General features: G+C 55.3%; 1 protein-coding gene across 1 annotated transcript in view; it reads left to right on the forward strand.

Moving 5' to 3' along the window:
* The window catches only part of LOC133346199 (sickle tail protein homolog), a 190,492-nt gene that overhangs the window by 148,517 nt on the left and 16,893 nt on the right, over positions 1-25,082 (forward strand). The window contains 12 exon segments of the mRNA XM_061557694.1: positions 1,195-2,042; positions 3,721-3,938; positions 6,674-6,774; positions 13,627-13,820; positions 15,900-16,042; positions 16,545-16,692; positions 17,668-17,926; positions 17,928-17,978; positions 18,193-18,555; positions 19,046-19,463; positions 19,884-20,191; positions 24,617-24,799. Coding sequence (XP_061413678.1) covers positions 1,195-2,042; positions 3,721-3,938; positions 6,674-6,774; positions 13,627-13,820; positions 15,900-16,042; positions 16,545-16,692; positions 17,668-17,926; positions 17,928-17,978; positions 18,193-18,555; positions 19,046-19,463; positions 19,884-20,191; positions 24,617-24,799 — 3,234 coding nt within the window.

Here is a 25,082-nt window from a genome sequence, read left to right on the forward strand (position 1 = left end):
CAAATCTGAACGTGAATGGAGGATATGAGTAAACACGTGTGAGAGACGTGTGCAATGAGAGCACGTGTACACAAACCCCCGCTCCAGTCGGCCCTCTCTCCCTTCACCCTCTCGCTTCTGTCTCAATTCATCAGCTGTCTCTTACCCCGTCTCTCCTGAGACATGAACATGAAAAAATACCCTGACCAACCAAACATCATCATTCCATTATTCGTTCAATGTTTTGAATTTCCACGCGCGCAGCTTTGTGGAAAGAACAAAAACAACGCAACAAAGGAAAGTTGTACAAATAAATCCGCCGGGTTCTGCTCTTTTTCAAACGCAGTTGATAGAATTTAAAATCTACTCTGCATAATAGCGCGCGGCAGCTGGGAGAATAAAAAAAAAACAGCATTCCGTACGTGGAGACGTGAATCAGCGGATCGCAATTGAAGCGCGATGCCACGTCGATTTGGAACACGAGGGCACCGCCCGGGACATGCGCCTTCTCACGCCACGTTTGGGTAATATCGACAAACAGACATCCCGGGGAAACACAGGTCATCAGTGCGTCAAGGGGGGACCCGCTGGAAGCACACTTGGGCTCCTCACAGCCTTAGCACCGTCGGGATGATGATCGGGAGCAGCATGGGGAGGGGGAAGGGAAGGGGAGGAGGAAGGGGGATAATGTAACGTCGTTTTGTGAATATTATGAACGTGAGTCCACTTCATTTATTTCGGGCTCTTAACCGTTGCACGATAGAAGAGCCGTTAACACATTTTGCGTGACATTCTCCATAAACACCTGACTTCTCTTCAACGTCAGCTCTTGCAACCGCGGGCGACGAAAAAGTTCGTCGTAATGTTTTGCATTTCAAATCGCCTGTTCTAAATGTTCGACATTTAAGCTGCAGTCACCATTTTTCGGAGAGATCGTGCATAGTGGGTGTTCGATTCGTTGTTTTTAAAGCATCGGGGAAAGAAACCCCCCACAATGTGCACGGGGGGATAATGCACGTACGGCGTCACTATCCCGCTTGCTGTACTGCCATTCCACAACCACCGAGCAGCCCCCCATTGAGAAGTTTCACAACTCTACATTGGCCTCCGAAGCGCTGGGTCGCGATAGCGCTCCCACCACGCACCCCCCCACCAACCTCGGCGCGTTTCTCCGTCTTGTTCTTTCCTCCGACCGCCTGCGCCGCGGATCTCCAGGACGAGACGCTGTGGCGCGTCACCCCCGCCGCCGCCAATCCCGGCTACGCCTCGCCGGCGCTGCCCTCCCCGTCCAAGCGCCACTCGGGCTACGGTCCGAGCCCGGGGCCTCCCGGCGGCACCTGGGAATGGGGGAACGCGGGCCCGCCCGGCGTGGGCCCCGGGGGCAGGGGCAGCCCGTCGCCGGCCCCTCGCCATCACCTCCAGCAGCCGCCGCCGCCTCCCTCCCCCGTGTCGCCCGGCGCCATCCTGGAGCGGCGAGACGTGCGCCCGGACGAGGACCTGCGCAACCGCAACGTGGTGCTGGTGCGCAACGAGGGCCTGCGCTCCGACCCCGTGCTGCTCGGCTACTACGCGGACGCCGGCGGCAGCGTCGGCAGCAGCGCGCGGCAGAGCCTCGCCTCCAACGCCAGCTACGCCAGCGAGCAGCAGTACCAGGCGGCGGCGGCGCGGGCGGTGGCGACGGGCGGGTACTACGAGCAGGGCTACGCGCGCGGCTCCGGCAGCATGCGTCGCTCCGACTCGGCGCGGGACGGAGGAGGAGGCGGCGGCGTGCTGGCGTACGCGTCGCCCGGCCCCGCGAGGTCGCGCACCCCGCCGGCGTCGTTGCACTCGCTGCATGGCTACACGGTGGTGCCCATCGAGTTGGATGGCGGTGGACGGGGGTCGATGGTGGATGGGGGTCGAGGGCCGGCGGCGGCGGCGGCGGCGTCCCTGCAACGCGGGCCGCCCACGCCCAGCTCGACCGCGACCACGCCGCCCAGCGGCGACTCGTGGGGCTATGGCCGCTGGGAGCGGTCGCCCTCGGGGAACAGCACGTCGACGCTCGCCAGCGACCGCGACAGTCGGTGAGAGCACCGCGCCCGGCAGCTTTTGCCGTCTCTGCGCCGGGCTGGGGTAGCGCCGCGGTTCGACAAGCGGAGACTTAATTGGAAGGTCGTGAGGTCAAATGTGGATTTCGCTGTAGACTAGGCTCGCGATTTCTCCGGTTTAGAGAAATGCCCTTTGTGCTAAGCTGGAAAACCTCGTTGCCCAAACACTCTTTTGCAGTTTGGTCCTGCATTGGGATATTTGGCCAACTCTATTTTGAGTGTTTGGCTTCACGTGGGAGAATACAGGAGAGCTCGGAGAAGACCTAACATGCATACGGAGGGGTAACGCTGACTAATAATATGATTTGCTGTGCTACCATCTCCTGACTACCTCGCAGCCCCAAGACTACAACACCTGGACTTCTCAGGCAGTGTCCCCCATGCACGTACTGACCACGCTTTGGGTTGCAGAAGGAGATGGGCACGACTCCCAAAGTATTTGAGCGTGGAAAAAGATTGACTTGACTCTGTTTCATCTTCTGAACGTACAGAGGTCAGGCAGAATGAGATTTCAATTTGCAAATTTCGATTCACTATGCGTGCAATAATGCATCGATTCTGATCGTCATAATACATGCATCGAATCGAGTGTGTGAGAATCGATTATATACAAACGATGCAAATCACATGCAAAATACTATGGTAGCATTGGGCTAATAGCGCTCTTCATTCAATAACACAAAAGTGCAAAAACGACGGTTAAAACGGAACATTATCGAATCCAACCTTGAACAGAATCGCAGTCCCAAATTTGCGAAATGTCATCGAATCACCAGGCTACGGTGAATAATCGCATCCCCTGGTTTGACATCTGCAAGGTCGCGATCCCGCGGCGCGTGTGAACTCTGAGTAAATCCACGCAGCGGGGGTGAGGGCATCTGGCCGTGCCCACGGGACGGCGCTGCAAGGATCATTATGGATGACGCGTGGGGGGGGGTGGGGAGATTTGGTGCTTGAGCACCGCCCCCTCGGCAGCAGATGGGTTGGATGCGTGTCGGTGCACGCCGCGGAAGATTACGCTCGCTTCGCGTGTCCACTTGGTCGCTCGGCGACTCCTCCCGAGAGCGTTAACGCAGTTAAATGGATTGGCCGCCGCGTCAGCCGGTCAATCGGTCGGTTGCTGCTACGCGAGTCGGCCGGCCCTGAAGCCCCAGCCGGCTTTCAGCTCGTCTGTCGTTTGGTCCAACAGCTCCGGCTGAACACGCGCTTCGACGAGCCAGATATGCACGGTCGGCCTCTAGCGCCGGAGGTCACGTAGCCGTAACGTCGAACACGTGGCAGCAGCGAAGAACGCCCGCAACGGCCGCGGAAGGAATGTATCGCCCCACTGTCTGGGTTGTGGTGGCGCGCCGTGCCCGCTCTGTCTGTCACACTGCCTGGCAGGGCGAGCGCGGCTCCATCTCTTGCCACGGCCATCAGCTTGGTTACCTCCCCGGTTTGAGTGCGAGCGAGAGTAACGGCATAAGACTGTCACCGGCTCGAAGCCCAAACCGGACGTTGCCCGCCGGGAGTGACGACCGCCCTCGCTGCCGACATCGCGGCGGCTCCCTCGGTGCCCGCCACTCGCAGCATCTTCAGGTCCGTCCCTCCACCACAACACTTGATTCTTTTCTCCCTCCCCCACTACCGACACCGCCCCCGAAACCCTGCCCAGGGAGAAGATGGAGAGTATGGAGCGCAAGGTCACGATGCTGACGGAGCTGTTGCAGCGCACCATGGGTCCGGAGGCGCTGGAGGATGCGCTGAGCCGGTGCGGCGCCGAGGACGCGAGACTGCGGGCGGCGGGGATCGGCAGTGCCGGCGGCGGCTCCAGCGCGACGCCAGCACCCACTCGCCCGACGAGCTCCGCCTGCACGCAGACCGACTCCTCGGGTACGCACAGAGCACTGGATCGTGTCAGCGGCGCCTTCGGCTTCGGTGCCTCCGCTGCGTAACGACGTGGCGGATTCGCCGGTTGATTACGAACAGATTCAGGCTCTTGTAATACGCTCGTCGATTTGATTGCAATCAACACAAATAATGAACATCTCCTCTCTGAATCCACTGCAGGGGTAAAGGTGGCTTGCCCACGTCGTGTTGGACATCGGGCCCCGCCCACAGTCCCCTCCCCCCCCCCCCCACATTCGTCGGCGTCGCGATGGAACGCGCCCCGTCGCATCGTCATTACCATTCAATTCACAGAGTCCATGAAATCCCATTCTGCATGCTCAGTCGATGCCTGCTGTGGGCGCGGGCGCGCTCGTGTGCGTGCCCCGTCGCATTTGAATCGACGGCAGGGAAAATGGCACTCTGTTAAAATGTGTAAATCAATTAGCGCTAATCAACAAACAGAATTGGGGCTTAACAGCGCCGGCTCTGGGACGGCGTACATGCGGGCACCACGGTGGAGAGCCTGGCTCTTTGCCATGCGCAATGATTCAAGAAAAAATATTGGCAAGGCTTTAATCATTTATTGACCCCCCCCCCCCAATTCGCCAAACTCCTTACTGAGGAATGGGGCTAGGGTGCGAGGTGGAGGGTAGGAGATGGATGGAGGGGAAGAGGTGTGTGGGGAGGAGGTGGGTGGAGGTGCAGGGGAGAAGGTGGATGGAGATGGTGGTAAAGGAGGTGGGTTTATATGAAACGCGACTAAATGTCTGATTGCGTCACTTAGTCACAAGAGCACACACACACACACACGTGCACTCGGAACACGAGGTGGCACAGGCCACTGGGTGGAGGCGATGTGCCCAACATGATGCCCCCCCCCCCCCCCCCCGTGCCTCGCGTCTCGGTCCGTCTCCAGCCGTCTCCAGCCATCTCCCTCCCTCTGTCTCCCTCCCTCTGTCTCCCTCCCTCTGTCTCCCTCTGTCTCCCTCCCTCTGTCTCCCTCTGTCTCCCTCCCTCTGTCTCCCTCTGTCTCCCTCCCTCTGTCTCCCTCTGTCTCCCTCCCTCTGTCTCCCTCTGTCTCCCTCTGTCTCCCTCTGTCTCCCTCCGCTGCCTCCCCGTGGCCCACCTTGACGCCCGTGAGGAGAGAGCACCATGGCGGCGTCGTCGTCGGCTCCTTTACTTGGTTCATTACTTGGTTTAATTTTTTTCCCCGGATGTGCTTGATGGGACGCCAAGCGGCGCTTGCCGTGTGTCACCAGAGGGCACCTGGGGTGACCCCCCCCCAGCTCCGAGTCTCTTTCTCTTGCCGGCGCCGTTTGTGACCTCATCTCTCTGGCTATCTCGTTTTTCATCTCGTATCGCCCCGTTAAAGTAATTCGTTGCCCTCTCGTTTTAATGTCTGTAATTTCCTGTCATCTTTTCTCGCTCCATCAGCCGTGTCTATTCATGTCTCCTCTGTACGTCTATTCTTCCCTCTGTCTTTTCTCTTCCTGCATCTCAACCATCCTGCCTTCCATCTCCCTCCTTCCTCCTGCTTATCGCTCGCTCTCTCTCTCTCTGTATTTATTTCTCCTCCTCTGCGGCCCCCTCCCCAAGGCAGCCGCCCACAGCGAATCTCGAAACTCCGCTCTTAATCTTTCCCGTTGTCCTTATCTGCCACAATATTTCTCTTCCCTGCAATATTCTTTCTTCTACTCCTTTGATCTTAGCTGCCTCTCCATCTCCCAATCTGCCCATCTCGCAATCTCTCTCACCCTGCGGTCGATCGCTCTGCACTGGCAGAGAGCTCCTGGTGCAGCTTGGGATGGGGAGGGGTGAAGGCAGATCCCTCAGGCTTCCGCCTGTTCCCGCCATTCTAATCTCACTTCACACCACTTGCCTTATCCAGCCTCCGCCTCTCGCGTAGGTGGTTATCAGCAGAGGATCGCAGGCAACTGTCACTCGATCGTCATTGTTATTGTGAGCAGGTGTCCCCAGTGCGGTGGCATCGCATGCCCCTCGCTGGCTCGCAAGGCGGTAAGCCTTCTTGCGGGCCCACTTGCTACGTTTTTCATGTTTTTTTATGTCACCTTAAACACAACTAATACCATCCTATAAAGGCGACATGTTAATTTGTATACAGATATGATCGGGAGAGCTAAATGCTGCAAATAGGTCCTTGTTAATCACCCGGAACTGATATTGAAATTCTCTCAACCTAAATGTTACAGAACTACACAAGCTCTCTGCTGAAGCCCTCTCAAAGTGGCGAGCAGACCTCGACATCGGCATTTTGCTCCGTGAACATGTTACCATCGTGCACAAGAACAGGATAGAAACTGTGAGCCTGCAAACCAGCCAGCCAGAAGTCAGACAGTCAGTGAGCTGAGTCAGTCTGACATAATTCAGCCAGCTAGCTAGAAAATCAGTCAATCTGTAAGCCAGTCATCCTGCCAGCCATTCAGCCGGTTCAGTGACCTCGATTTTACAAGGTGAAAGGTCATTGCACAGACACACTGGCATTCCATAAAACTGAAGCAACCCAGACTTGAAAGAGATTCGTCCACATTTTATACTTTATCTCGTAAACATGGAAAAGACGTTTTGGGTCAAGTCTCAGCTTTAATGAGGTTGCCCATAAGACGGAGGACAGGGCTGCTGAGATGGCTGGGATGCGTGAGGTTTTTGTAAATTCCTATCGGCTTGCATCACTCTCTCTCTATCTCTCCCACTCAGTTCTCCATCTCTCACCTTCGCAGAGGGCGACCGGGACCCAGATTCCCTGCGGTCGGTGGCGTGGCGACTCAAGGAGACGGTGGGACAGCTCCGCACGGACGTCAATCAGCTGCGACACATGCAGGTGACTGCCGCGTTGACGACATGCCTGCGCTGCCACGCGGCGACGCCACGCGCTGTAGGGCCCGACCGCTGGATGAAGGCCTCCGCAAGATTCCAACATCTCTCACGGTTTCTCCGGCACAAAAATCCGCCTAACACCCACCCGCCCGCGCGCGAGGTGCTCCATCTCCCTTCACGGGATGTACTCTTGAACGAGTTCCATTCCCTCGTTGCCACCCTGTCATTATTCTTGACCGTCGGCCATCATCCCTTTTGGCAACCTGTGTACGTACGTTGCACTTCTTTCGCACTATACGTAGCCAACCGTGCTCATTGGAGGTGCAAGAAGGACAATAAACTAAACACAAAAAGCAGTTCTAAAGGAATGAGTTCTCAATCGAGATGATGATTTGAAAGTGCTTCCAGACGGCTGCAGAACCGCATCTGAAAGCGCGAAATGCGGTGACCCTATCTTTGTTTGATGGCTACTGTCTCACCCAATCCCCACTCACTTTTGGTAAGTGTAAATGGTGTCGTTTACCTGCGTGTTTGGTAATCTCCACATCCCCCCTCCCTCCCTCTCTCTCTGTGTGATTGTCAGCAAGCACCTCTCCACGCTGCTTTGTTTTTTTCATTCCACTCGCACTTTTCAGCACCGCGGCCCCCAGACTTCTCCCGAGGGGAACCACCACACACCGTCACACGTGTAGCAGAACCGGTGCGTTTCCGTGCGCCAATACCAGTCCCCACCGAGCAACACTCAGCTGCCAATGCCGTAACAGCCGAGTGCCGGCAGCACACTGCAGCACACTGTGGCACACCGCTGGCCGCGTGCACACCGCCACACACTTGCGCCGTGAGCTGCCACCGGGTCGAGTCGAGTTTTATTTGTCCAACCGTGGTGAGAACTACGGGGTTCTGGTACCGCTCACCCTGCCAGATGCCGGCACCAGTCACCACCGCACGCTGGCATCGGTCGTTGGCACGCGCTGGCATTTTCTCCAAATACCACAGAGGCGCAGCTTGCTCCTGTAGAGTCCCCAACAGGAAACACAAAGTGTGGCTCCCAAACCCCGCTGCCTCTCTCTCTTGTGCTTGACTCTGAACCAAAAAAAAAACTGTATATTCTGCCTCTAGCCTTGAAAGAAAACCACTTTGTCTTCTAAGATAGATTCCAATAACCCTTAATTGTTATGAGTTAATTGGAGCATTTCTTGGCTCAAACTGTAGCTGTCCTCACGTGTAAAACATCGCTGGATGCGTTTAATATTGTTGTTACGTGTGATTTTGTTATTAGATAATTTTGTCAGAAAATTATTTCCCAGAAAGCCAAGCTATTGACCACGCAATGCTGAGCAAAGGTGGACGATTACTGAGGATTTTTTCCCCGTTGTAATTGAGAGAAATATAATCTTAATAATTGTTATTTAACATCGTCCTGTGGTTAGTAGCCTGTGCCACGCACCCACCATAGCTAACATCAGTGGTGCATGATGTCAGAACAGGTCCTGGGTCTCCCCTAGGTCGAATTAGCCTTCAATTGAACTAACCTGATGTTACGTGTAAACAATGAGCACTGGGGAAAAATGCGGCCGGGGCACGGTGCTGGCCACGTCACCGTCTCTTAAATAGGTGCTCGCCAACTGTCCTAGCTCCGAACAGTTTGTTAAAGGTGACGTCTGGGATCCTTGTGTGTATGTGTCTGGGCATGAATGTGCGATTCCGCCACTGCATGCCCTGCAGGGAACAGGTGTTCTGGCAAGACGGTCTGGAGGTGTGGAGTAAGGGAGGGGAGGGGAGAGAGAGGGAGGGTAGAGTGGAGTGGGGGCAGTTAATATAAGTGGTCTTGGCCTGCATTCTTAACACTTAATTAAAAGTCAAACAATGCCATTGGAGATTTTAGTTGAGGCTCTTTTTTCTTAGTTTTTTAACGCAATTTATTTCACGGTCCACACACTCGCTTGTCTTTAGAGGGAAATTGCAGCCTCCACTTAATTGCACCGGAATTCACAGCCATACACATTTGTTCTTGGCAAGGAAAATAATCATTTTGATTCCAGTGCACTTTAACCGGTACAATAGTATTCTTGGTAATTTGCATAATCAACATGCACATACACACGGACTCACTCTCGAAAACACACACGCTGAGATGGCCGCACAGCGTGGGTTGTTATTCGTTTTTTAACGAAGCAATTACACAGTGCAGTTTAACACGTGTACAGGTGCACATTTTTTGCACTTGGAGCACACAGAGTTCTGCATCTGTAATTATTCCGGGCCACTGACGCCGGAGGCATCTGTTGCTACGGATCACACAAGCGTTGCCAAATGAGCCATTTTTGTCCCTAGGTTCTCGCGCTACGTTTTCGGGTTTCCTTGGCGACGTGAATTTGTTAAAGCGACGGGGCGACATATCTATCAACTTTCTTTGAACAGAACATGATGCGGATTTAAGCGTGTATCGAGGACACTGCCACACATTTGCCACAATGGGTAATCCGTGGTAAATTGTCTGGTGACATTTTTGACCACAGTAAATATGTCGACGTTGGCCCAACGTTGGCATACAGTTGAAACCCGTTGGACAAATGTCGGCCCAATGTTCCTTGTGTACTGGATAGACGTTTTGATGTTCGTTTTTAGGACTTTCTGTGTGAAGGAGTTGGCAGACAGTTGTGATCAATCACCGTGATTTATATTGAAGTGGGATTGAGCCTTCGGCTTCACCCGACTTAGGCCTCAGGCTCCACTGCCGCAAAGCCCTCTTTGGTCCCTCCACGTCACTTTCCACCTCGTTTGACTTCATCTCACGTCGTCGAGCATCATCTGAGGCAGTGCCAGAGCTGGCAGAGAGGAGGCAGCTGGGAGCCGAGGGTCTGCGGGGTTCACGTAGGCTTCACGCCAGGCCCGAAGGCTTCGTGCGCACAAGCAGCAGGGGAACATAGACCCAGCAGTGCAGCATTGCTATGTCACATTCGTGATACAGTAATAGGTACACATATGCACGTTCCCTTTACTGATTGAACAATTTAATTTCAGACACTTGAGGTTCAGACACAATGGGCTGCTCTTCGCAACGAGGGCATGTTGTGACTAATGCTCACTTCGAAAGAAGACCCCCATGCCATGCTTGGGTCATGCAGCGACATTCCTGGGCGCCTGTGGGGCAAGCGAATCGTCGTCTTGCATGCAAATTTTGGTTTTGAGGCAAACACGCTGACCACTCTCGTCTTCATCCAGCCGCCCGCCATGAGGGGAGATGCTGCCCCTCCTGATCAGAGGTCTCTCTAACTGCTCCCCCCTCCCATGCACGTATCACTCAAAACGAACGTCTATAGAATGTCTATCGTGACCGGATGTGTCCACCACCCGCCTGCCCACCTGCCCGCGGAGGGAGACAGTGGAGGCTGATCTCCGGCAGGCATTGCGGGCCGCGTTGGCGCCTTTTTACAATGCAGCTCATCACTCATTAACTTCCCCCACCAGCCGCCACCGCCGCATAGCTCTCGTCCTGACCTCTCACCCCTCCTTCTCCCCATTTCTCCTCGCTTTTAATTATTGATGCCTGTACCCCACCCCCACCCCCGTGGTATTGTGGGTGACGGTGATGGAGCTGTGTGCACGCGTGTCAAGTGCGGCCGCATTGTGAGACACGACCCCCCGTGGTCATTCCACGTCGCGTGGTTTGCCGGCTCGGGGTGCCCTTCGCTACCACCCCGCACCCTCTCCCACCATCTCAACCCCCACCCCCTCCCTCCACTACTGCCTGCGAAAGTCCACGGCAAGCAATACGGCCAACTCCTTTGAGCGGGAAGTCACCATGCGAGCTTGAAATATGTCACTAAATGTTGCCGACATAGACTGCATAAAGTCGTCAAAATGTCACGACAATTGACCGAGTATTGGTCCTGTATCAGTTAACGCGTAGTCAACTGATACAGGATCTCTTAAGCATCCGTGGATTTGTTCCTGAATCTGCATCAGTCACGAAGTTTGTCAGCGGTCACTTTAGACCAACGTATCGTTGCTGCGAGAACCCAAACCGTCAGTAGGCCTCATGACACAATCGTTAAGAAGAACAGTGCCCCCCCCCGCTTCCCTGGGGTGATGCAGAAAGTCTGGACCACCACACGCTGCCGAACTCGGGATGGTGGGGGTGTGTTTTCCTGACGGCGGGATGTTCACGATGCTCGCGTGTGGCACTCGCCCAGCCGAGCGCGCGCCGGCACGTAGCGAGCGACGGACCTCTCCGAGGTCATTCAGACCGCCCCAAATTGAGATTCCAGCACGGTGCAGTCTTGGTCACCGACTCCTGAAAGAGAAAAATTTGCCAAAACCAAACCTCAGAAAATCACTGGACGTCGCTAGTTAAATTTGTAAAAAATGTCTGCCCATCGAAATACATTGCACATAATAAACTAATCAACTAGAGAAGCCCAACAACACTCCAAATCGACCGGTTCTACCCCCTGCGGTGGCTCCGTCAACCACTTCGGAACGACGATCGGTCGCTGCGCGAAACCTCTTCCACGAGTGGGACATTAAAGACGATGAAGACGGCCACCCAAACAAAACGATGGACCACATCATGAACAAACAGCATTGTCGTTCTGCTGGGCCCGCTCTCCGGCGGACCGGACGGCATTAAGTTGCGCTGCTCCCGAAGCTTTAGTCACGTGGCTCTCAAACAAATAATTGACTCAGAACTTGGCAAGCCCTTGAAGAAGGAGTTCTCTCCGCCTGTCACGCTTGCAAGAGAGGGACCTTGCCTCGTGTCAAGAGCTTGTGTAAACCCACAGTAAAGAACATTTATAAACTCTAAAGCAAATCAATTTCGAGGGAGTTGACAGCTACCCTTCATCTTTCCAGTTAGGCTACGACATTCCAGTTTCCGTGCCCAATTTGCTGTCGCTGGCTCGGGCGGCTTGTTTCATCGCGTGAACCCCAAGCAGTAGCTGAGCCACGCCGCACGGCACGGCACGGCGGAGAGCCTGATGCTGGGTGCCTCGATCGGCAAAATCCTTCCCTGCCTTTGCCGCATCACTGCTTCAAACGTTTAACTCTTTCAGAACGTTCCTAACCCCCAAGCGGAGGCCTTTTAGAGTTAGATTTTTCTGCAATTGGAGAACATTTATTTGCGTCCACAAGATAAAACTAGGGTATTTTTTTTGTTCATTCGGCCATTCAGCTAAGCTATATCCCACGTCATCTGTAACGTTGAGGGGTTTTAAAGAGCCTGGATATAATAAGTGAACACTTTGATAGCATCACAAGAGATAAAATGCGGTTGCTTAGGAGGACTTGAGCAGCTAATGCTCTTTCAAGTCCCCCACCAGATACCCGTGCGCGTATAAGCACACGTGGTAATTCTCATCTGGCTGTGTATGGCAACGTGGGAGTGCGCTTGTAAATGAGTTTCAGGTAGGGGTGTAATTATGCATTGATTGATCAATTGATAGCGATTCCGAAGCCCGCGCTACGCGCGTTTTAATTGCGTGCAGGGAAAATTCGATGCATGCAGATTCACACGTGTAGCGCGTGATGCATTCACGTGACCCCTGCAACCACTGGTGGCCGCTACATTCACGACGATGTTAAAACAATCTAATGGGTTCACGGACCCGAATTCTTATTGTTATAGCAACGCTTGTTATATCCAGCAAAGTGTTGCCAATTCCCGTGACTCTTTTTTCAGAAGGGTGTTTGCGGCAGGAGGAGATGATGGTGGCTGCTTACAGTGCTTTCCTGTGCACATTAATTCCAACTGAGTATATGTTTGGATAATGTTCTCAAATTGTAGGCCCATGTTGAATGCAGCAATGTACCGGGAATACTCATTGTCAGGAAGGGGCTCACTGCAACCCTCGTTTTGAGGTGTGTGCATCTTTGTCCGTGTGTGCGTGTCCGTCCCTTCTCAATAGTACTGGGCTTCCCCGAGGTCGACTCAGCCTAAAATGAGTACAGTACCTGGGGCGATGTGTATCCATCGCCACGAGGGAGACAAAGGCGGCGGGGCGTGGTTTTGGCCACCCACCCCCTCCTGTACCGTGCCGGCCTTCATAGGTGCTCGCTAACAGCACTTGCTCCAACAGTCTGTTAAGGCTACATGGCGAGGGGGGGGGGGTCTTTATCTTTGTTATATTTGTGTGCAATAGGCATTTTTGTATTTTAAAAGATAAAACCTCGGATTGTCCAAGCAAGTTGTCCGTGCGTCTGGGACGGTGGCGTTGGGGGGTGAGGGGGGTTTCCAGTTTTCAACTTTACAAGCAGGTCCCCCATCAGGCGCAGTTCCGTCACAATTGAATCTGTCGGACCAAATGAGGCCGACGAGCGCTAACAAAACCAATTCCACCTCCACGCCGCTTGGCCGCACGCATCGCTGCGTTGGGAGAGAGTGTCGCCAGCAGCCCCGCGGCGCTCTCGCTCGGCATGCCTGTGCGTGCGTGCGTGTGATGAGTACCTGGCGCGGTGTGTAGTAAACATCGCCACTTGGGAGACAAAGGCGGTTGGGCCTGGTGTTGGCCACCCACCCCCTCGTGTGGCACAGGTGCTGCTCGCTAACAGCACTTGCCCCAATAGTCTATTAAGGCTGTACGGGGGGGATATTTTGTGCATGTGTGTGCCATATGTACACGTGTGTTTGGGGAGCGGTTGGTGCACTAACCCTGAAATCAGGTGAAAAGTAATGTCAGAACTGGTCCTGGCCCTTCCCTAGGTAGACCCAGCCTTAAATCCGTACCCAGTGTAGTGCCCTGTGCCACCCCTTAATAGGCGCTCCTCGCTGACAGCACGTGGCCCCCAACAGTCTGTTCAGGCGACACGGTGGGGAGGGGGTAGATCTTTGTACGTGTGCGTGCCGTGTTCCCACCAGATGAGCCACAAGCTGGCGTGGCAGACTGTGAGCCTGGCGACGGCGCGCCAGGTCCTGGGCCGCGCCGCCGAGGCTGCCCGGCGCTCGGCGGCGGAGCACGACGACGGCGCCCAGGCCCGGCTCCAGCGGCAGCAGCTGGAGGAGAGCCGCGCCCACTTCGTGGGGCGCCAGCACGCCGTGCAGCGCCAGCTCAGGTACGGCGCCCCATCGTTGCGTGCCCACCCCCCCCCCGCTCCCCTCGTCTGTGCCGCGGTCAGCTGGGGAAGGGGCGGGTCACGGACGTAGAAACAAACACGCAGACACACAGACACACAGACAGACAAACGCAAGAACAGAGTGAGAGGCGGCCATAGGCAGCAATACACAAACATTCAGATGAGATGGACCAACCACAAAGTAACCATTAGCACCATTCTGGAGACGGTAATGAACAAAGTAATTCAGCAGACGGTTTCGCCTCCTGTACACATCCCACGATTTACCCTTCGGCAGCATTGGCTTGATGTCGGCACACCGTGAAGTGCAAGCAGGCATACGAAGCAGGAGGGCTCGAGGGCGAGGGGGAGGGGGAGAGCGGGGGGGGGGGGTAGAGAAGCGCGCATCCCCGCGCAGGGACTCCATCCTCGCCATCCCTCGCGATGGACATCACTTTACGGGAACAGTTTTTACTGCCGGCCTCCGCCTAATTGGTCGCAAAGCCACTCTCGGAACTTTTGAAATGCTGCGCACGCCGGCGTGCCGTTAAATTGGTCACAATGCAGGGCCCCTAAAATACGAGCGGGGATACAAAGTGGCTGTCGCCGGGGGGGCGGGTAGGGGGGGAATGCATGGAGTCGCGTTCACCGCGCGGGCACTGCGCTGACCTGCCCCGTGCGTAATTGTGCACAGTACGATTTGATAATTGCATTTGTGTGAACGCCAGCAAAGGGAGGGGTGTGGGCGGGGGGGAATTGGCCGTCCTAGGAGAACGTTCACGGAGGAGACGGAGCGATGAAATCTGCCTGTGCGCGGCCGCTATGCGCGTTGAAGCATCGTGGCGCCGTGAGTTGGTAGCGGCTGCTTGAGGCTTGAGGAGGCCTCTGTCCAGCAGTGGACTGACCGTGGCCGATGATGGTGATGAATACAGTACGGATGACACCAAAGGAGAATACCTTTCCCGAGCGTCGAGCTTCATCAGGGAATGACGTTTTCCTTTACTCCACCACTGATTTTCGTCGCGCGGAGTCTGCGATGACGAGCGTCTGAATCGACGAATCGACCGAGCGTCGCTTCCGGGCCACAGTGTTGTTGGCGAATGTGCTGCGTTGTTGATGACGTTTTTTAGTTTTTGAGGTTATGTGTAAATGTAAGGAACTTGATTCGCTGTGTGGCAAGAAATTATAATTTCTCATTACCGGAACCGCCGCGGAACTAATGTGTACATGTCGTGTCCAGCTTGTGATGAAGTGCAGCTGTCTAACGACGTAAATGCCTCATGGTCAAACAGATGTTGCCTCTCTCTCGCGAGCGAGCGAGCGCAGATCACGAGTGAACGCGATGTAGATTGAGTGGTGGCATATGGGCGCATGCACGCGCGCTCATTTGCACTCGCATACATCTTCGTACATGAGACAAAGCTCCCCCGTATAGCCTTTAACCGACTCAAATCAAGATTTAACCGACTGTTCGGGCAATCCTGTTAGCGAGCACCGACGGAGGCCCGGCACAGCCAGCACGCAGCGCCAAGTACTAATTTGAGGCTGAGTCTACCTAGGGAAGACAATCGTCACTGGTATGTGGCCGTGAATGGGAATGGAACTCGGGTCGCCAGGTTCATAGCGCAGCAGCGCTAACCGCTACACGACCGCTCCCCTCTATGAGACACACACACCGGCACACACTCCAATGCCATTCTGCATAGAGCAGTGGCTCAACGTAGTGGTGCATGGGCTCGCCCATCGATTCCTCCTAATTCTTCTCGCATTAGTTCTCTGCAGATGTGTGCTTGCTTTGTCTGAAGCAGTCCTGCCGCCCACCGTCCCCACCACATCTGCCCCCCCCTCCTTCCCGGTCCCGGGTGCGCCCCAAGTTGACTCGGCCTTAAACGGTGCGGTGCGTAAACGTCGGCACTGTGGAGACAAAGGTGGCCGGGCGTGGTGCCGATGCCAACACCGCCCCATCGTGCGCGGCGCTGGCATTTATACTTGCTCGCTGACGGCGCCCGCCCTAAAGAGTCTGCGTAGGCAACGCGGGGGACCTTTGCCTTTGCGTGTCGCTTGCGCCCCGCGTCCCAGCGAGCTGGAGGGCGGCGTGCAGCAGCTGCAGCGGGAGCTCTCCGGCGCCGCCGGCGCCGACGGCGGCCGAGCGGCGCTCACCGAGCTGGACGAGAGCGTCGCGGCGCTCCGGCACGTCGGGGAGGGCGTCTCCGAGCTGCAAGGTCCGCAGGGGATGCACACGCGCACGCGCGCACATACGCGCGCAGATACAGAGACATACGCAGATGCACGCACCCGGATACGCACGCAGACACGCACACATGTGAAAAAAATTCAACATGCATGCGGATGTATGCACACAGACCTAATTCGCGAACACAGACATACGTAGAAACATACAGATGTACTCACCACACACACAACAACAAACACATCGTGATTCGCATACTGCACCATGAACCCAGCGATTCCCAGCCATGGCTAACTATCTGATCCAGTCTTGGGCCTCCTCTAGTTCAACTCAGATCAACTCAGGTCAACTCGGCATTAAAGTATCACTCCATGTATTGACATCGACAGTGGGGAGGCAAAGGCTGCTGGACATGGCACTGGTCACACCACCGTAACTTGTGCCATGTTGGACTTGCCACTAGCCCCATCCGACTCTTAAAGGCCACGCCACGGACCTTCTGTTTGTGTGTGTGTGCGTGTGTGTGCGAGCAGCCCAGTTCTCCGTGCTCCAGATGCATCTGCGGAGCCTCCTGAGAGCCGAGGTGGAAGCCGTGAAGTTTCTCAACGACGAACCTCACCAGTTGGAGGGGCTGCACAGCAGGTGTCACGCCATCAACGAAGCCATCGGCCTCCTGCGCAGGTTCGCATTGTGAGACGGAGAGAGAGAGAGAGAGAGGAGAGCCTCTTTCCACTCGTGGTGTGACTGTAGCTGGACAGAATGCAGATCCGTCCGTCCGTCCGTTCATCTGTCCATTCATCTGTCAGCTCATCTGTCCATCTGTCAATCTGTCCATTTGTCTGTTCATCTGTTGGTTCATCTGTCCGTTCATTTGTCTGTTCATCTGTCCGTTGGTCTATCCGTTTGTCTGTTTATCTGTCCGTCCATCTGCCACTTCGACTCGGCCTGCTCGTGCCCAATTAAGAGTCGAGTAATTATGTATTTAGTCTGTCCGTGTGCCTCTTTGGGCTGCTAATAAAAACAAACGTAGGAAATAGTTGTGGCACTGCTGATGGTTATTTTCATGGATGTTGCGCTTGTTGATTTGATCATCTTTGTCTTCGCAAATTAAGTTTCATCATGGTTATCATCACTGTCAATCACCACTATCCCTCATCGTTATTGCCATTGCCATAAACGTTTAGTGGTCGTTGAGATTACTACATCTGCCTGACACTTACAATTACGCAACCGGTTATTAAAAACTACAGGACCCCCATATTTATCATCGCCGTCCCTGCCATCGCAAATAGTCGCTTTATCATTCGCTCTCCCGCACTCCAAGCATTTTCATTCACATCACTGCCGTCTCTTTGGCGTGCCTCTAGATTGTACCGTGCATTTTCCGTTCAAGAACTAAATTCGGTTCCCGACGAAGCTCCGATCACGTGAAACGAAACGTCGGACATCGTGTGGTACGACCCGAAAACACGCCGGAGAGCCGTTGCCAAGCAACCGTGAAAACCTTACGCGGTGACATCACCGCGATCGGCAATCGCTCACGTCGACACCGTGCGGACTGCGTGTGCCGTGCGTCGCGTGTGGCGTCACGCGCGCCCCTGCGTGACCATGTGTGCATTATGAGCGTTGCCGCTTCACGCGTCATTACCTCGGCAGGGCGGTAGCAGAGGGCGTCCCTGTTTCTTCGCTGGAGCTGCCTCGCTGGGAGCGAGAGCCGGTGCGGGCCGAGGGTGGGCCGGACGCCACGGAGCCGCCGGGCGACGCTGCGTCCCCGCAGCCCCGGGCCGTGCCGCGTCACCACAAACCGGCGGCCGACGAGGGCCGGGACCTCGCTGCAGGAACCGCTGCCGCCACCAGCGCCGTGGCCACCGCCGTCACCGCCACCGCCGTCACACTCGCCGTGGCTTCCCCGGGCAAGTCGGAACCAAGAGGCGACATCGGCCGCACCCGGTGGTGCAAGCAAGGAGGTGAGATGTGGTTACGTCTCTCTTGCCCGTCGTCAGTAGTGTGGTGGTGGCGGTGGTTGTGGTGGTGATGATGGTGATTATGACGCTGCTGTGTAGAATGGTGGTGCGTTAACAACTACAAATACGACGTGTCTTGTCGGAATCCGGCTCGGATTTGATTGGCTGTTGATTAACGAGGTGTTGCTGGATGACGATGGTGGCGGTTGCCGTGTAGGGGCATCCTGTGAGCCGCGTAGCTCGCGGGGTCAAGTCGTCCCGGCAGCAGCAGCAGCAGCAGCAGCAGGAGGAGCAGCAGCAGCAGGAGCCACGCACGGTGCCACCGCATGGCGGGGATCGGCCCGACGGACGGGGCCGCTCGGCCGCCAAGCAGCTCTTGGAGGCGGCTCCGAGGTCGCGGGGGGCCCAGCACAGGGAGGGGCCCCCCCCACCTCTCCCGCCCACCCCCAAGCAGCACCGCGACGGGGGTGCCGCGCACGTCATCGGCAGCGGCGCCGCCACGGCTGCCACGGCTGCCACGGCTGCCACGGCCACGTCCACCGCCACCCTGGAGATCGTCAACAGGAGCGTTACTCTCGACGTGCGTCCCCCGGCGTGCCGTGACGTGTGAGAGTGGCGGTGCTGCTCGTTCTCGCTTTCAGCGGCGGTTAATCTCACGCTCGCTGTTGCGAGCCGGCGGTGGAAATTCCGCGTTCCTTTGGTGAGCGAAGGTGGATCTGGGCTCTGGAGGAGGGATGGGGTTTGAACAAAACTCTCTGCCTCGTGACCAGGGCTTCATTTGCGAGGGTCCCCAGCCCCACAAGAGGGTGGGAGCACCGTCTTGTATTCTAGAGCTCAGCCTCGGGTAATTTGTCAATTTACCTCTTTTTAAGGTGGAAATGCAAAGTTGTTTCGAGTATTTAGCTGTTAAACATTTCTCACGTGATAAGCCACTTCATTGAGCTGCCATTTTTGGCCAGGTCGCTTCTAAAAAAGAATGTATACAGCTCAGTTTAACAATCTCGTTTCAGTTCAGTTACAAACCGCACACACCTGCTGATTGCCAACGGCATCGCGTGCGCCTGCTGCAGGAGTTGGAGCGCGAGCTGGAGGAGCGACGAGCCAGCCGGAGCCACTTCAGCGAGCGTGACTTCAACCGCGTCCTCAACGAGGCCGAGAACACCATGGCTCTGATGTCCCCCGTGGGCGACGGGCGGGCGCCGCCAGCCCCGTGGGACCAGCAGGGGGACGACGGGCAGCAGCAGCAGCAGCAACAGCAGCAAAAGCAGCAGCAGCAGCAGGCTCGTCCTCGGGAAGGCCTTGGCACGGGGCCTTCGCAGGCTCAGGCGAGGGAGGCGCCAGCAGCACCGGTGGGAGCGGTGGCCCCGGCGCACGCTCGTGAGGAGGTGGCCCCGGAGGAGCCGGTGGTGGCGTCGGCCGTGTCCCAGGCGCAAGCGGCTCCGCCCGCAAGGCCCCATGGCGCGGCCCCGGAGGTCGGGGGTCGGCCTGGTGAGTGGGTCCGGCTGTGACGATTAAATGAGCTGTGAAGCATGGCATCGTAATCCACTTTAGGTTCCAATGTAGACGGGCTCACAAGCGTCGTGAGTTGGCCACCAACGACTGCACAAAACATTCAATGCATTAACTTACCTTTTCTCCATCGTCGGGGTTAATTATTCCAGCTCTTGAGAATACAAAATATTGATTTGCCTGTAGAATGACATTTTTTTTGTGCAGCGGTCGCTTGAAGGGATCTCAAAAGCAGTTTCGCGATATCCCCTTCCTCGGGCCGTAGTCCGTCGCGCACGGGGTGCCGCCCCAGCAGCCCAGCGGGGTACACCCCGTGGGTCGGAATCAAAAAAACACACACGGCCGTCCACCCCGAGATGAAACCCAGATGAGCGTCGTGCTGTCGCTCTCCCTGCACAGGCGCCGCGCCTCCAGCTGCGGACGACGAGGCGGTGGCCTCTCCCCCAGAGTCGCCCGGCGCGCCGCCCCGGCCCCCACCGCCGTCCGCGGCGGCGACCGCCCCCAGCCCCGCCGTAGCGCCAGCGGCCGCGAGCTCCGGCTCTCCCTCGGCGACCGCGGAGGAGCAGGAGGAGGAGGAGGGGGGGGACCCCCCTACCCCGCCCCCCCGTGGGCCCCAGAGTTTCTCGTTCGGCCTGACGACCGGCCGCTCCGGCGAGGTCATCCTGACCAGCCGCAAGGAGTCGACCAAATCCCCCGCGCCGCCCACGGTTAGTGGTTGTTAGCGTACGTATGTTAAACGTACGTTGTATTATGTACGTATGTACATCGAACTTCTTTCGCACCGTACGTAGCCGACCGTGCTCATCAGATGTTCCAGGGAAGGACGACAAACTAAACACTAAAAGCAGTTAAATTTCGATTTAAAGCTTTCGTGACTGCAGGGATTCATCTTCTTGGTTCTCTCAGTAAAGTCACGTAGAAGGGAAATAATAAAATAATAAAAATAAAACATAATAAAATAATTCTCACGACGTTTCGGCCACAACGCAAGCAGCCGTCCTCAGGTGAAGAACAGGTCCGTCGGGGAGACAGCGTCTGTCGCGGAGACAGCGTCTGACGGGGAGACAGCGTCTGACGCTGTCTCCCCGACAGACCTGGTCTTCACCTGAGGACGGCTGCTTGCGTTGTGGCCGAAACGTCGTGATAATTATTTTATTATGTTTTATTTTTATAATTTTTTATTTCCCTTCTACGTGACTTTACCGAAAGAACCAAGAAGACTAAAAGCAGTTCTAACGAAGTGAGTTTTCAATCTTGATGATATAGTGCAGAGCTCCAGTGGCTTCTTAATATCAGAAAGGAGAGCGTTCTAGACGGCCGCAAGAGCATATCTAAATACGCGCGATTATCGTGGTAATCATTATAATGATCCTGTAACTATGACATTCGTGGTGTAATGGTGAGCGCACAAGAATCCATAGTTCAAGCCCAGCTCCTGTCGCGTTTCTTAAATCCCCTCCGCCTGCTCCCCCCCTGCCCCCCTTCCACCTCCCCGCCTCCACGCAACCAGCAGTATAAATGATACAATGGCGGTTTGTGTGTGGTGGGGTAAAGTGTGGGTACTCTCGCCTATTTTAAGATGCGTGTCGAGCATGCAACTGTGCAGCAACTCGCCCTTGAGGGGGGCTCAGCAGCGCTTCCGCGAGGTGCGAATGCCTTCCGCCTGCAGTTGCGTGGGCGGGCAATTGCAGGGCTGCCCCACTTCCATTTTTACTTTTGTTTACACTCAGTCTCAAGACCCATTTTTTTTTCACTGCATGCACGGTAATCATAAGAATCAAGTTTAATGAATGGTTACATTATTGCAAGCACAGCCGCACCAACAACAACAGCAGCAGCAGGATTTAACTAATAATAAATAATCCGATCATCTCCTGTCCGCTCCGCTCAGTCGGCTCCGCTCGATCTGCTTTGCTTGGTTCACTTCACTCGATCCGATTCGCTGGATCCGTCCCCTCAATCCACTCTGCTCGGTCCGCTCCACTGGATCCGTTCCGCCTGATCCGTTCCGCACGGTCCACTCCGCTCGGTCCACTCCACTCGATCCACCGTTTGATGCGATGGACATTATCCGCCGGCAACCTCGCAGTGCTCACAAGCGACTTTGATTGTCAGAGTGGGGCCCACTCGGGGGCCGCTTTGAAGCCCCCCACTGCTCCAGGTGCGGGCGTGGGGCGGGCATGGGGGGTGGTGGGGGGCTGTGCTCATCGCATACAGGAGCACTCCGCAATTCAATTGAAGCGCTTCCGACCCTTGTCAGTGCCGAGGCTCGTTAGGGATAATCAAAGGGGACGTTCGCAAATCCATAATGGGCACGGGACTGTCCCGGGTCGCCTTTGTAGTCGCGTGGGTAAATGTCGCGCGCTCGCACACGCACGCACACGCATGCACGTAACCGTGGTACATTTGGGATTAATCGTCAGCCATTGTCCTATCCGCTGCTGGATGAAGGCCTCCGCGTGCCGTCACAACCTCTCGTGGTCCAGTGCCGCTACCGTCCATCGCACTCCGGCACGTGAATGGATTTCATCGCTGCATCTCTGTGCTTATCATCCTCCTGAGATGCTCTCTCTCCCTCTATATGGCTGCCATTCCGGCACCAGCCTTGCCGGTCGGCGGCCATCGTCCCTCCCGGCAATGTATCCTGCCCGAGCCCATTTACTGGCCTTCTCTGTCGCCAATGTGATCTCTTCGATTTGTGTTTGTTTCGCCGATCCACGCGTTCCTGTCGTGCATCGCAAGGCGCGTGCGTGCACATCCTCCTCTTAGCGTGCTTGGAACTGCATCTCTTAACCCTTTCCCGTTCCGAGGCGACTTCTGCAAGTTGCAGGGTGGGTGGTGTCCCGTTCACCGCTGCATCTCGGTACCCGCAAGCAGGCTCAGAGTACATTTCTATTTAGAGGCATAGTAGCGCCGCTGTTTTTAAAGACGTTGTACTCACCGCAGAGAACCGTAGCGACACGACCTCACTCTACGATGGATGGCGCTAAATTGTGCCACACGGCTTTGTGGGAGCTTCGGTACAGATAAAGTTATTTTATTTTGGTATTCTTAAAAAAAACAACAACGTTCATCATTGGAATGTGAAAAGGTTAAGACTGATGCTGAGTGGAGCGGTGGCACAGTGGTTAGCACATTGGGCTTAGAATCTGCTGACCTGAGACACGCATCGGACTCCCCTTATGTGCGTGTCGTGCGTGCATGTCACGTGTGCGTGTAGCGTGCATGCGTCACGCGTGTGCCTCGGCTCACACAGCTGCCCCCTTCCATTAGGGGGTCCGTGCAGATGAAAACTCGAACAGTAATGAACCACTAAATATGCGCATCTGAACTATGGAGAATTTTTTAAACGTTTTGATAAAGTGCCCGTCAATCCATTACCCGGCCAATTAATTAGCTCTTTGCATGTATAGTGGTGAGCGGTAGAGGCTCACCGCCCTGAGTGGGTAAATTTATCACGGCGGGGCACGTAATTTGAGCATCCCAGAGTGTGCCTCACAGCGAGGATGAGAAGGAGGAGGAGGAGGGCGCTTTAGTGGGGAGCTGCTGCGCACAACCAGAGGGAGACGTCATCAGCGGAGGCTCGCGCGAACGCTCCCTCCTGCTCGAGTTTTTTTTTCCTCGCGCGGGCGTTTACACAAAACGCGCACGCTCGCGTGTTTGCATATCCTTCCCGTGGTCGCGTGGATTTTTCTCCGGGCTCCTCCGGTTTTTCCCTGCACATTCAGAATCCACATCGTGCGCTCAGAGTATAAATGTACATGCGATAAGCCACTTTGTTCAGCTGTCATTTACGATAGCCAGGTGGTCGCTTCTAAACAAGAGCTACACAGCAGCTCAGTGAGCCTTACCTGGTAAAATAAAAAAAAATTGGTTTGTAGTTAAAATCGCGTCCGCGAAATCCTCGCCACACCACTCTCTGTTTTCCGGAACTTGGAGGTTTAGCAATTGGTTATGGGACAGTCGGGCAAATGGCACATCTGCTGTGGTCGTGCAAATCGTAGTTATCTTTGTCTCCTGCCCCTTCTGTGACCCTTCTAACGAGCGTGAGAAGCGTTCACTGAATAATTCCTAAAATAGACGACCTACTCCTTGGTGTGTAGGGCATACATTCACATTTTATTAGCTTCCATTTTAAATTAGCTCCCGCCCCCTCCTCCTCCCACTCCTTCTCTTCCTCCTGCTCCACCTCCCCCTCCATCCCAGCATCGTCCCTCCGTTTCATCACAGCTCGTCCCTGTCTCTGGAGGAATCGGCACGTGGCTTTTGCCGCAGCATCGCGTTCTGACGACCATTACCCACAGCTCGTTACTTGTTTAGCAAAATAACCGTGGCTCGCTGCGCGATTGTTCTAGCATTCTGTGGTTTCGCGCTTTGCTTGGGCTGCTCCCAAGCTCTGTTTCCAAATTCTGGGTTGGCAATCGAGCCTCAGTCTCCCCCTCCCCAACCTCCTTGCATGATTTTGATTTTGTTTGTAAACAAGACAAATCACGGGCATTGCTCGTCAAAGCACACATCCAATGTGCAATTTATTTGGCTGTAAAACACTCTGAGGATGGTGCCCGCTAGCACGGGACATTGCCTGCCAAAATCGTGGACAAATTTGCAGGTTGACTGCATTTCCCAACGCCGCCCGCCAGATTGTTCCTCCCCCTGGTGCTCGTCAGCCCTGCGCCGGCTCATGTAGTGGCCTGCGATACCGCGCTCCGCTTGGGCCAGAGCTTCTGAAAGGAATCGCATGGCTCGCCATCCTGAGAACACCTCATCGGCAGCCACACACCGCCTAATTACAGACTAATTATGATAAACCAATGCTTATGGCTTTTGCCCTGCTTTAGAGTTACGTACAACAGGCTGACATTACATGCATGACCAAAGACAAAGTTACATGAATTACCCATAATATGAGCCTTAGTATCCCTGCACAAGTTGTGATTGTATCACAATGATGATGATGATAAGTGGTTCTTTACCCTTCTATCTGTCTTTGGTGCTCTGTCTGTTCCTCTGTTTCCTTACCTTCCTGTTTCTCTCTTTCTGCCTGTGTGTATGTCTGCCCGTGGGTTCGTGCATCCGTGCGGTATCTCTTGGCCCCATCCAATTCCTCTCTACGCACTCACTCGCCGGCACAGAAGTCTGACGCGGAGGCCAACGCAAGTGTAGCGGAAGTGTCCAGGTTAGTGCCCCCCACTCCGCCGTCGTCTTCCCTGCCCCCCAGCGTGAACCGCACGCCCAGGCCCCCCGTGGTGGCGTCTGAGTTCGACAGCGAGGATGACGAAGAGGAGGAGGAGGACCGCATCCTCGCCGAGCTGCAGGTGAGGACCCCCATCGCAATCGTCATCGCCAAACGTTCATGTCAGTAGTCGTACGAGCCTTTGGATACATGTTTTGGTGATGCTGCTGCGTTGGCAGTGGGCACGCAGGCACGGTTAATAAAACAAATCCCAACAAGATTCATCAATAACACTTGAGGCCTTAAAAACTAAAATATATAACGGGCAATGTATTCGGCACGTAGCCAAGCTTTTAATGTTTTGCAACTAGGGTGGAAAGGATTTATGTGTGAGCTTTGTCTGTCCATCCGGAGCGTGTGATAAA

The sequence above is a fragment of the Lethenteron reissneri genome, chromosome 23 (assembly GCF_015708825.2).
Source record: "Lethenteron reissneri isolate LAM-NWPU_2019-01 chromosome 23, ASM1570882v1, whole genome shotgun sequence".
Lineage (NCBI taxonomy): Eukaryota > Metazoa > Chordata > Hyperoartia > Petromyzontiformes > Petromyzontidae > Lethenteron > Lethenteron reissneri.